Source organism: Mixophyes fleayi, chromosome 4 (assembly GCF_038048845.1).
Source record: "Mixophyes fleayi isolate aMixFle1 chromosome 4, aMixFle1.hap1, whole genome shotgun sequence".
NCBI classification, from domain to species: Eukaryota; Metazoa; Chordata; class Amphibia; order Anura; family Limnodynastidae; genus Mixophyes; species Mixophyes fleayi.
In genome coordinates, this window is record NC_134405.1 from 337993077 (window position 1) to 338006855 (window position 13779).

At 42.9% G+C, this 13779-nt stretch overlaps 1 protein-coding gene across 2 annotated transcripts in view; it reads right to left on the reverse strand.

Moving 5' to 3' along the window:
- Nucleotides 1-1781: 1781 nt before the first annotated feature.
- The window catches only part of LOC142153213 (sodium- and chloride-dependent betaine transporter-like), a 218681-nt gene continuing 206683 nt past the window's right edge, over nucleotides 1782-13779 (reverse strand). For both annotated transcript variants that reach the window (XM_075210587.1, XM_075210588.1), the window contains 6 exons: nucleotides 10931-11043; nucleotides 9765-9902; nucleotides 6884-6986; nucleotides 6693-6793; nucleotides 6264-6434; nucleotides 1782-4437 (listed from right to left, as the gene is read on the reverse strand). In XM_075210587.1, the coding sequence (XP_075066688.1) occupies nucleotides 4291-4437; nucleotides 6264-6434; nucleotides 6693-6793; nucleotides 6884-6986; nucleotides 9765-9902; nucleotides 10931-11043 (773 nt within the window). In that variant the 3' untranslated portion in view covers nucleotides 1782-4290. The remainder of the gene's footprint in view (nucleotides 4438-6263; nucleotides 6435-6692; nucleotides 6794-6883; nucleotides 6987-9764; nucleotides 9903-10930; nucleotides 11044-13779) is intronic.

The following is a 13779-nucleotide window of genomic DNA, read 5'->3' on the forward strand; positions in this document are numbered from 1 at the left end:
CTGTTCTGAACGTTACAAATAACAGAACCAAAGTCTCTATGTGCTGAAAGCACATCGCCCCCCAATGGTGAGTGTCTGTAACAGCCATCCATCAGCTGCGTGAGGGGTATCCGACACAATGTGAGAGATACGGAGGGATAGCTAGGTAGGGGTAAGTATCAGACAGTCATAGAGATAGAAATGGAAAGAGTGAAGGACATTGTTCAAAATGTGAGAGATATGAAGGGATAGGGAGGACCAGGTAAGAATTGTACAGTCCTACAGATAGGACAGTAAGAGTGAGGGGCGTAAGACAGAATGTGAGAGATATGGAGGGATAGGGTGGAACAGGTAAGTATTTTACAGTCCTACAGATAGGGCAGGAAGAGTGAGGGGCGTAAGACAGAATGTGAGAGATATGAAGGGATGGGGAGGAACAGGTAAGAATTGTACAGTCCTACAGATAGGACAGGAAGAGTGAGGGGCATAGGGCAGAAGATGAGAGATATGAAGGGATGGGGAGGAACAGGTAAGAATTGTACAGTCCTACAGATAGGACAGTAAGAGTGTTGGACATAAGACAGAATGTGAGAGATATGGAGGGATGGGGAGGAACAGGTAAGAATTGTACAGTCCTACAGATAGGACAGTAAGAGTGTTGGACGTAGGACAGAATGTGAGAGATATGGAGGGATGGGGAGGAATAGGTAAGAATTGTACAGTCCTACAGATAGAACAGGAAGAGTGAGGGGCGTAGGACAGAAGATGAGAGATATGGAGAGACGGGAAGGAACAGGTAAGAATTGTACAGTCCTATAGATAGAACAGGGAGAGTGAGGGGCGTAGGACAGAATGTGAGAGATATGGAAGGACTGGGAGGAACAGGTAAGAATTGTACAGTCCTACAGATAGGATTATAGATTAAGATAAAAATATTTAATGAAATAAATTGTAAAGCTCAGTTATATTAAAATTTCTATATTAAAAATAAAAATAAAATTACGTAAAACTAATGACCCAGAGATGGTTCTTTCAGTTACAAGATGTCTGCCTGTCAGCCATTTTGTATCCACAACAGTCCGCATATGCCAACTACACCTGTGTGGTGTAGATGCTCTTGTTTTCAATATACTTGGTTTCCCTGTTGAAAGCTGTCAGCAAAGTTAGCAGAACTTAAGCTCAGTAACATCATTTTTTTGTGTGTGATATCAAGCACTACAACTGCGCTAGGCAGTAGTACAATGTGGCCGCTCCGCCACAAGATGGCTGCCCCCAGCATTGACAATAGACAGATGCCTAATATGACTTCATGATAGTACATTGAACGGCTGTCTTCTTACACTTATCAGCCAGAACTGGACAACCAGCTTACTAAATCCCTCTCTCATGAAAATATCCTGATATCAATAAACCATATAGGCTACAGAGAAATAGAATTGTCAATAAAACCCATAGGATACAATGCAAACCCCTTTAGCAGGTAAGAATTGTACAGTCCTACAGATAGGACAGGAAGAGTGAGGGGCGTAGGACAGAAGATGAGAGATATGGAGGGATGGGGAGGAACAGGTAAGAATTGTACAGTCCTATAGATAGAACAAGAAGAGTGTTAGACGTAGGACAGTATGTGAGAGATATGGAGGGACGGGGAGGAACAGGTAAGAATTGTACAGTCCTACAGATATAACAGGAAGAGTGAGGGGCGTAGGACAGAATGTGAGAGATATGGAGGGACGGGGAGGAACAGGTAAGAATTGTACAGTCCTACAGATAGGACAGGAAGAGTGAGGGGCATGGACAGAATGTGAGAGATATGGAGGGACGGGGAGGAACAGGTAAGAATTGTACAGTCCTACAGATAGGACAGGAAGAGTGAGGGGCGTAGGACAGAATGTGAGAGATATGGAGGGACGGGGAGGAACAGGTAAGAATTATACAGTCCTACAGATAGGACAGGAAGAGTGAGGGGCGTAGGACAGAATGTGAGAGATATGGAGGGACGGGGAGGAACAGGTAAGAATTGTACAGTCCTACAGATAGGACAGGAAGAGTGAGGGGCGTAGGACAGAAGATGAGAGATATGGAGGGATGGGGAGGAACAGGTAAGAATTGTACAGTCCTATAGATAGGACAGGAAGAGTGTTGGACGTAGGACAGTATGTGAGAGATATGGAGGGACGGGGAGGAACAGGTAAGAATTGTACAGTCCTACAGATAGGACAGGAAGAGTGAGGGGCGTAGGACAGAATGTGAGAGATATGGAGGGACGGGGAGGAACAGGTAAGAATTGTACAGTCCTACAGATAGGACAGGAAGAGTGAGGGGCGTAGGACAGAATGTGAGAGATATGGAGGGACGGGGAGGAACAGGTAAGAATTGTACAGTCGTACAGATAGAACAGGAAGAGTGAGGGGCGTAGGACAGAATGTGAGAGATATAAAGGGACGGGGAGGAACAGGTAAGAATTATACAGTCCTACAGATAGGACAGGAAGAGTGAGGGGCGTAGGACAGAAGATGAGAGATATGGAGGGATGGGGAGGAACAGGTAAGAATTGTACAGTCCTACAGATAGGACAGGAAGAGTGAGGGGCGTAGGACAGAAGATGAGAGATATGGAGGGACGGGGAGGAACAGGTAAGAATTGTACAGTCCTACAGATAGGACAGGAAGAGTGAGGGGCGTAGGACAGAATGTGAGAGATATGGAGGGACGGGGAGGAACAGGTAAGAATTGTACAGTCCTACAGATAGGACAGGAAGAGTGAGGGGCGTAGGACAGAATGTGAGAGATATGGAGGGACGGGGAGGAACAGGTAAGAATTGTACAGTCCTACAGATAGAACAGGAAGAGTGAGGGGCGTAGGACAGAATGTGAGAGATATAAAGGGACGGGGAGGAACAGGTAAGAATTATACAGTCCTACAGATAGGACAGGAAGAGTGAGGGGCGTAGGACAGAAGATGAGAGATATGGAGGGATGGGGAGGAACAGGTAAGAATTGTACAGTCCTACAGATAGGACAGGAAGAGTGAGGGGCGTAGGACAGAAGATGAGAGATATGGAGGGACGGGGAGGAACAGGTAAGCATTGTACAGTCCTACAGATAGGACAGGAAGAGTGAGGGGCGTAGGACAGAATGTGAGAGATATGGAGGGACGGGGAGGAACAGGTAAGAATTGTACAGTCCTACAGATAGAACAGGAAGAGTGAGGGGCGTAGGACAGAATGTGAGAGATATAAAGGGACGGGGAGGAACAGGTAAGAATTATACAGTCCTACAGATAGGACAGGAAGAGTGAGGGGCGTAGGACAGAAGATGAGAGATATGGAGGGATGGGGAGGAACAGGTAAGAATTGTACAGTCCTACAGACAGGACAGGAAGAGTGAGGGGCGTAGGACAGAATGTCAGAGATATGGAGGGACGGGGAGGAACAGGTAAGAATTGTACCATCCTACAGATGGACAGGAAGAGTGAGGGGTGTAGGACAGAATGTGAGAGATATGGAGGGACGGGGAAGAACAGGTAAGAATTGTACAGTCCTACAGATAGGGCAGGAAGAGTGAGGGGCGTAGGACAGAAGATGAGAGATATGGAGGGACGGGGAGGAACAGGTAAGAGTCAAACAGTCTTACAGACAGCACCAGACTTGGGTATGCCTGGCCCACCACTAAATCCAGCTATAGGGGCCAAGTGTAGGGTAAAAAATTATATATTTTATGTAGAAAACAAATTTTAAAATCTAAAAAAATTACATACAATATATACATATCTGGTTAATGGTTTGACATATCAGAGGGAAAGAAAGTCACTTTTTCCATGATATCTTTCTTTCAAACATGCTACAATGGCCCACTGAGGTGGCGAGCACGCCAGAGGATCATCTGGTACTCTAGTAGCCAGTCCGAGCTGGCTTATAGATACAGCAAGAGTGAGGGGCGCAGTACAGAATTTAAGCAATACGAGGGATAGGGAGGAACATCGAAAATTGAGACAGCATTACAGAAACAAGAGCATAAAGTGTGAGAGGGAAAGATTGAGACAGTGTGTAGAAGAAATGAATGTGAGAAGTGTAGTAGACTGAGTGATGGGGATAGACAATAATGACAGTGAGTCAGGAGGTGTTATACTGGGGCAGATGGATAGTAGATATGACAGTGGTATGGGGAGATAGACATTGTGACAATAGGATGGTGGGAAACGAGAAGGAACGGGTGGACTGCTTGGGTTCCAGACTCTTCTAGATGTGCTTGTATGGCTTAGAAAGAGAGCTGACCATCTCCCTGGTTTGTGACAAATATTGTAGCTGCATTAGAACCGTGATTCCTTGTCCGGCTTGATGAGTCCATCCCTAACTTCCACACTTAATGCTTCAGTTTTCCTGAGTTCACTGCAGTCCATGGTATACTTCTTTGGCTGTGGAAGGTCGGCATGCGGAGTGACCAGCTGTTTCAACCTCTGTCAGGAGATATCCATAATGTAATCACAGAGAATAAAACTATACATATTATTTGATAGATCTAATCCCATGGATTCCCAGCAACTGTTGTAAGGATTGCATTTCATAGTTGTGGGTACTCTCAATGATAAATCTCCAGAAACAGGCCTATTAATATAATCAGACACAGTATGACCCTACTGCTCCACTATACGTTGGAGGCCAAACCTGACGAAGTCTGGCCAGCAGGCACTTTGGCCTAGTGGTTGGATCACTTTTGGGCTTAACCCAGAGGACTGTCAGTGGGGTCAAAAGATGACTGTACACATTAGCCATTAGCAGTCAACTTCATCATCATTTCATCATCATCATTTATTTATATAGCGCCACTATTTCCGCAGCGCTGTACAGAGAACTCACTCACATCAGTCTCTGCCCTATTGGGGCTTACAGTCTAAAATTCCCAGTCTATTTTGATTGGATTATTATAGAACATTGTGGTTTTTCAAGGGCAGGTCTGGCCAACCTGTGGTTCTCCAGGTGTTGTGAAACTACAATCCCCAGCATACTTTGCCTACTGGCAGGGCATTATGGGACTTGTAGTTTCACAACACCTTCATAGACGCAAGTTTTCCAGGACTATTCTAGTGATATACATGCTGAGATATTTGGTAAATTGCGATACCTCACAGACAATATTGTAGAGTCAAGCTTATCATTCGCATTTCCATACATTATATTCCAAGTCTATTTCAGTAGAAAACAATTAATCTATCTCAAGATGTTGACATTGGATTAAAGGTGATTCAGAAAATGGTTAATAAACTGGTACCCAATATAGACAGCATAACTTCTAAAAATAATCGACATTTACTAATGAAGTTGGTGTCCATCTTTGGAGAGCCACTCAATATATCGGCCAATTTTATTCCTTCAAAGGGACTCCCACTAATATTTTAAATGGCATCTTTCACTGAACCATGAAATGCAGTGATTGGCAAAGTCAAATTTAGACTGGATTACTTGTCAAAGTCAAATTTTGTTATGTGGTTCTTGTGATTTGCCACCTCCCACTGAGTTGGCTTGAGTATTTTCTTTGATTTCTTCCCACCCCAAAATACTGGGTTGGACTAAAGAAAGATACTTTAACATAAGTGTAAAATCATATCTGTAACTGTAAGAACACTGCTCAAATTTCGGTCACAGGGTTCCTTAAATTCCTCCTTAGCAGATGCCCTCTTTCTTTAGCTATTGGTTGGTAGCAAAAATGTGTCGTCATTCAATTTTGCAAACTATTGTGTACCACATTTAATTAATATTACATATTACTGATCATTTAATGCATGGTGGCTCAGTGGTTAGCACTTCTGCCTTACAGTACTGGGGTCATGAGTTCAATTCCTGACCATGGCCTTATCTGTGAGGAGCTTGTATGTTCTCCCCGTGTTTGCGTGGGTTTCCTCCAGGTGCTCCGGTTTCCTCCCACACTCCAAAAACATACTGGTAGGTTAATTGGCTGCTAACAAATTGACCCTAGTGTGTGTGTGTATGTTAGGGAATTTAGATTGTAAGCCCCAATGGGGCAGGGACTGATGTGAGTGAGTTCTCTGTACAGCGCTGCGGAATTAGTGTGCTATGTAAATAAATGGAGATGATGATTATTATGTCTACATCCTAAATTAACTAAGTATTATGTTTTGCAAGATTCAAATAATTCAGTGACAGCAATAAAGTAATTTATAGGAAATAAAATATTAATAAAAAAAAACATAGGTGGCAACACTGATTCACAGATTTTATATGGATCTATGTCAAAGCAACCTACTGCATTATCCAAAATGCTTACCTGAAGAAAAGGACCCTTGGTCTTCAGAGTTATATAGGCAGCATACACTGGGATACATATCATGGAGGAGATTGCCATGAGCCAACCTATGGCATAACCCCAAGGTGGGTACACATAGCGGTTATTGTACTTCAGGGGCGTGTACTTGATGAGAGAGAACAGGAAGGTGCCCTGGGGAGGAAGAGCCAGATGGAAATTAAGTACAACATCGAGATTAAATCAGTCTTAGATCTAGCTGCCTTCTCGATATTTAAATGGGAAAAACCCAAGGGTGGACTCAACCTTAGTCCCTGTTGTGTTGAATAATCCATGGTTGGACCTCCACCAATTAACTAGTGGGAAAAAGGGGGTTGTGTAAATCCCTCCTCCACCCTTATATTAGGAGTGAACAACCTCTGACTGTCTCAGCACAGCTGTTCGCGGACTTACCAGGCACACCGCGGGGGTGGTCACTAGCCAGCAGAACTTCACCAGTGGCCACGGCCGGTAGCCAATCATGTCCTCTATGTTATCGTAGAAACGGTCGGCACCTGGAGGGTAACATGAAGCATTACAGCTACTGGGCATGTCCAAGTCCTTTGCCAACTACAGTTATGGTACTAAACCGTCTGTGGACTCACCATAGACCCAGCCGACACACACCACCTCAAAGATAGCGACACAGAGCAAGCAGGTACCGCTGGCTGCATAATAATCAAAGAGCTGGAAGACGTACATCCCACCCTACGGGGGAGAAGAGGAAACAAAGCTGGGTGAACGTAAGAACCGTCACTGAGTGCACCTGATGTATTCAACATTTCTTTGTATAATATGTTGGATGCTCCATCATTAGGACCACAATAAAATAAACAGAATAACATTTATAAACTAGTTCTTTCTACTGTGTCACTATATACGAAGAGCTTTTGGTCACCAGCTAATGCTGGCCACACACTTTGTCATTTGGCTATTCGGCACAACTGCAAATGCATTGTATTTCGACCAGTTGTGGTGATCATTGCGGTGCCCACATACTGCATGGTACAAAGGTTTGCAAATGTATACAAGATGATGAATGTATGGTCCTCTTAAATAATAACTCAACCAAAGCTTAAAATCTAGTAAGGGGGCGTTTACTATGTTAAGATTAAATCCAGTGTTTTACTTTATTTCGATTCGCCTAATCCGCCGGGAATCCTCCAGAGGTCCTGTGCTCGTCTCTTATACTCTATATCAATGGTCGAAGTGGGGGAGGGGTATGCAGTGATACGCCATACCGCCACTTCTCCTACAGCTTTGATTGTAAAACTATCAAATCCCATTCACTTGCATCTTCCATAACGCTACTTCTAAGTTTCCATACCACCACTTTTAATACTCCACTTCGACCAGTGCTCTGTATGCAAAACAGAGCTGTAGTCAGAGCCCCTCCTCTTGCGCAGGCATTATTCACATGCGCTGAGAAGTATACAAGGAAGGTCCATCAACAGCAGCTCTGCCTGTTAAAATCACGTCAACGGATGGGTGTACAGGGGCTCAGGGAGGATTGTTCCAGTGCACATTAGAGGGAACTAAAATTCCGTTTCACATAGTAAACGCTGCATAATAGTAGATTTTACGTTTGGGTGGAGCAGTAGCAACAATTATCTTGTGTGTTAGAAAGAGTTGATACTACTATAAAATATGCTAAAATATAGGAGTATGCAAAAAAGGAAAATATAATATAAACAATATATTTTTCTAATTAAATAAATTGACAATTTAATTCATGTAACACACAGTAACCATCGAAACATCCTGAAATACACTCTGATATTATTCAGCGTTCTGGAAAAGTCTTCCTGGACGCTGAACGTTGTTGTCTAATGTAATATTTATTGTTTTACAAGGAGCCTGGTGTAAGATTTTTGTATCTTATGGGAACTGAATACATAAAACAATGTGACTGTGTTATATACAACCTCCTAATTCATTTTATATTATCCCCTTTACATTCTATATGAATAACCACCTAAGTACGATTCTAAGGAAGGCAGAGCAATAAGAAAATAGTCAATTTAGTGGAGAACCCCTTTTATAATTATAATAAGATATTTCTTATTATAATTCACTGAATTATGCCCTGTTCAATCAAACCCTTATAGTTACTCAGTGATATGTTTTTTTAAATGAAAGGCGGCACCAGTAGTCACAGTCCCAATCTTTTATTCACGAGGATTCCCAATGTTTCCGGTTTCTTTCCGGCGGTTCTTAACGAGCACTAACTGCACTTTTTGCTTTGAGTGTCGATGACCTTATGCCCTAAGAAACGGCTGCTTGCGCACTCTATATGCTTGCACCGGGAAGGCGGTGTAAGCACCAGAATCCTGTTACACGAGAAACTCTATCAATACGGCAGGCAGTGTTCATAGAGCTAAGCAACACTTGTGTAAAAGGAACTTGTTGCTTGCTCGTCGCTTGTGCTGCCTGCTATGTGTAGGCAAAGAGAACATGAAAGCTCCCGTTTACAGATATCTGCAGGAAATCCGTTGCCCCTGGATGCACTGTATAAAGTCTAGTATATATGTAAATGTACTTAATAACCAGGGCTTGATCAGCCAATAGGCTGACCAGGCTGCAGCCTGGGGCGCTGGAGCCAGGGGAGAACAGCGTCACCTAGATGTTTTTGGTTTTTTTTCTAAATGTGGCAGCTGGAATCATCAGGACCACCCCAGGTCTAAAGGAGCGGTCACAATTGTCACTATCATATGACAGGCAGTCTGACAGCGATCGCTGCTAGCTGCCTGTCAGTGTGGCCGCGGGCGCTGCTTACTCTGGTCACGTGAGATCAGGACTTCCACATCTCACGTGACCAGAGTAAGAAGAGCCTGGGCTGCACTGACAGGCAGCTAGCAGCCATCGACTCCACAGCAGGTAAGTCCGTTCTAATGTCTCGGGAGGAGGGGCGGCAGATGGGCAGGTGAGGTGGCGGAAGGGGGCAGGTGAGGTGGCGGAAGGGGGCAGGTGAGGTGGCGGAAGGGGGCAGGTGAAGTGGCTGAAGGGGCAGGTGAGCAGGCTGAAGGGGGCAGGTAAGGTAGCTAAAGGGGGCAGGTGAGGTGGCTGAAGGGGGCAGGTGAGGTAGCTGAAGGGGGCAGGTGAGGTGGCTGGGGGGGCAGGTGAGGTAGCTGAAGGGGGCAGGTGAGGTGGCTGGGGGGGCAGGTGAGGTAGCTGAAGGGGGCAGGTGAGCAGGCTGAAGGGGGCAGGTGAGGTAGCTGAAGGGGGCAGGTGAGGTGGCTGGGGGGGCAGGTGAGGTAGTTGAAGGGGGCAGGTGAGCAGGCTGAATGGGGCAGGTGAGGTGGCTGGGGGGGGGGGCGCTACTGCTGAAATAGCCTATATTGGGGGAAGGATGGGGGGAGGGCGCTACGGCTGAAATAGCCTAGGGCGGCCGGAACCCTTAATCGGGCCCTGTTAATAACTAATAACTAAACAAGTATATTTGCATGGGATATTTGCCATGTCTAGATCCCCTCTTTCCAAACCTACCTCAGTTAGGAGGATGAGACCCAGCAGATAGCAGATGACAGCAATTCCCAGTATGAGCAATTCCCGGCGGTGCTTCTTCCTGAACACTGCGGGGAACATGTCCACGATCGCCGTCACCAGGCTCTCTACACAGACAAACTGAAGGGAAAGATCGCAGTTACCCATATGTAACAGGTTATAGAACTATATCATATGCTCAATGGTCACTTACTTCGCAGTTTACAGAGAATTGCAGATTAAGTATTACATATATCAGATTCGATTTTGGATACATAAAAACACTTTATTTTGCATGAAGGATGAATTAAGTTCGAAATAAATTCTTTAAAGATTCTTATTTCTATACAAATACAAAAATGCAGAAGAACAATTAAAGGGTGCGTTCACGCTTCTACTTAAAGAAGAATTCTCAAAATTAGAAAGAAAGTATAATATTGATTTCACAGTTTAATGAATTGCAATAACTGGAATAGCTAAAAAAATCCTGTAGGAATAAAGAATAACGTCATGCCTACAACAGCTATCTTGTGTGAACCCTGTAATAACGAGAGCAAACGGTGACCTGGAGGACAGCCCACGGCCAAGAGAGCAGCAAGTGGGCGATAACAACCAGGTCAGTAGGGCAAATACAGGCTGAGTGTGGGGGGAAGAGAAATAAAATGCCCATTTGTAGAGGATTTTCTTTTTTTTTTAAAATCATACAAACTCTGAAATCCTTTCAGCAGTGCCAATTATGTTTTATTTTCCATTTTGTGATGGATTGTCTTTAATATATAATTTGTACAGTTTAATAATTTAAAATAGCTATGGCGTTACTAGATGCTGCATTATTAAAAAATTCAGTTGATGGGTGCTGAGGCTGAGGCTTAATTTTCTCAGTGGTTCCCCGTACATACAGCGACACCTACAGGCAGTGTCGCGTTACTGCCTTTCTATGATTTCAGCTTTAGCAAGCTTTGTTCCACAAATCACTTTTAAGCCATGGACAGAGAAGAGTGTTCTAATTTTATTCAATCAATAAATCAATTTATTTTCACCGTTCTTCCTCAAATCAGTTGTGTAATAATTTCATCAATGAATCATTTGTTTAGTTACTTTGAACCATTTTCCAATTTTTTCCCCTCTATAGCGCCCTTTAAACACATCAACAAAATGTTCACCAGTACCTGACTGTCGAGTCCCAAGAAGATGAGCATGAGGAAGAAGAGGCAGGACCAGAGAGGCGACACCGGCATCATAGTAACTGCTTTTGGATAGGCAATAAAAGCTAGACCAGGCCCTGAAATGGAGAGAAGTCTGTGAGACTCCAAGACCTTTGTAGGTATAAGGACTAGACTTATATAAAGATTCTCCTAAACCATAAAGTCAACCACGAAGATTCCATAATTGCATGAGCTCAAGTCTACTACATTGTGAAGTCTACCATCAAGATTCGACTACATCGTGAAGTCTAACATCGAGGCCTAGATTTACTAAGCTGCGGGTTTGAAAAAGTGGGGATGTTGCCTATAGCAACCAATCAGATTCTAGCTTTCATTTATTTAGTACATTCTACAAAATGACAGCTAGAATCTGATTGGTTGTTATAGGCAACATCCCCACTTTTTCAAACCCGCAGCTTAGTAAATCTAGCCCCAAGATTCTACTACATTGTGAAGTCTACCATCAAGATTTCACTACATCGTGAAGTCTACCATCAAGATTTCACCACATCGTGAAGTCTACCATCAAGATTTCACCAAATCATGAAGTCTACCATCAAGATTCTACTACATTGTGAAGTCTACCATTAAGATTCTACTACATCGTGAAGTCTACCATCAAGATTCTACTACATCGTGAAGTCTACCATCAAGATTTCACTACATCGTGAAGTCTACCATCAAGATTTCACCACATCGTGAAGTCTACCATCAAGATTTCACCAAATCATGAAGTCTACCATCAAGATTCTACTACATTGTGAAGTCTACCATTAAGATTCTACTACATCGTGAAGTCTACCATCAAGATTTCACTACATCGTGAAGTCTACCATCAAGATTTCACCACATCGTGAAGTCTACCATCAAGATTTCACCAAATCATGAAGTCTACCATCAAGATTCTACTACATTGTGAAGTCTACCATTAAGATTCTACTACATTGTGAAGTCTACCATCAAGATTCTACTACATTGTGAAGTCTACCATCAAGATTCTACTACATTGTGAAGTCTACCATCAAGATTCTACTACATCATGAAGTCTACCATCAAGATTCTACTACATCATGAAGTCTACCATCAAGATTCTACTACATTGTGAAGTCTACCATTAAGATTCTACTACATCGTGAAGTCTACCATCAAGATTCTACTACATTGTGAAGTCTACCATCAAGATTCTACTACATCGTGAAGTCTACCATCAAGATTCTACTACATTGTGAAGTCTACAATCAAGATTCTACTACATCGTGAAGTCTACCATCAAGATTCTACTACATCCTGAAGTCTACCATCAAGATTCTACTACATCGTGAAGTCTACCATCAAGATTCTACCACATCGTGAAGTCTACCATCAAGATTCTACTACATCGTGAAGTCTACCATCAAGATTATACTACATCGTGAAGTCTACAATCAAGATTCTACTACATCGTGAAGTCTACCATCAAGATTCTACTACATCGTGAAGTCTACCATCAAGATTCTACTACATTGTGAAGTCTACCATCAAGATTTCACTACATTGTGAAGTCTACCATCAAGATTTCACCACATCGTGAAATCTACCTTCAACATTCTACTACATCATGAAGTCTACCATCAAGATTCTACTACATCGTGAAGTCTACCATCAAGATTCTACTACATCGTGAAGTCTACCATCAAGATTTCACTACATCGTGAAGTATACCATTAAGATTCTACTACATCGTGAGTCCACCATCAAGATTCTACTACATCGTGAAGTCTACCATCAAGATTTCACCACATCGGGAAATCTACCTTCAACATTCTACTACATCGTGAAGTCTACCATCAAGATTCTACTACATCGTGAAGTCTACCATCAAGATTTCACTACATCGTGAAGTCTACCATCAAGATTTCACTACATTGTGAAGTCTACCATCAAGATTTCACTACATCGTGAAGTCTACCATCAGGATTCTACTACATTGTGAAGTCTACCATAAAGATTTCACTACATCGTGAAGTCTACCATCAAGATTTCACTACATTGTGAAGTCTACCATCAAGATTTCACTACATTGTGAAGTCTACCATCAAGATTCTACTACATCGTGAAATCTACCATCAAGAGCCTACTACATTGTGAAGTCTACCATCAAGATTCTACTACATCGTGAAGTTTACCATCAAGATTCTACTACATCGTGAAGTCTACCATCAAGATTCTACTACATCGTGAAGTCTACCATCAAGATTTCACTACATTGCGAATTCTATCAGCAAGATTCTACTACAGCGCAAGGTCTATTCTCTCCTGATCTTTCCCCTTCTGTGTTGTCTCGCGTTAATGACTGTCTTTCTGCCATTTCATCTTGGATGTCTTCTCGCCAGCTCAAACTCAATCTTTCAAAAACTGAATTAATAATATTCCCACTCAAAAACAGAAGCTTCCTGCCTGACATTTCTATTTCTGTTGATAAAATGACCATAAATCCCACCCAGCAAGCTCGTTGCCTAGGTGTAATCCTTGATTCACAACTGTTGTTTATTCCCCACATCAACTCTATATCTAAATCATGTTACATTCACCTAAAGAACATTTCCAGAATACGCACATATCTCACACAAGACACCACAAAAACATTAATACATGCACTCATCATCTCCCGCATCGACTATTGCAATTCCCTCCTTACTGGTCTTCCAAAAGTCAGACTTGAACCCCTACAATCTATTTTGCACGCAGCGGCTAGATTGATTTTCCTTGCAAACCGTTATTCCTCTGCTGAGCCAATCTGTCAGTCTCTACATTGGCTGCCTTTATTTCAACGA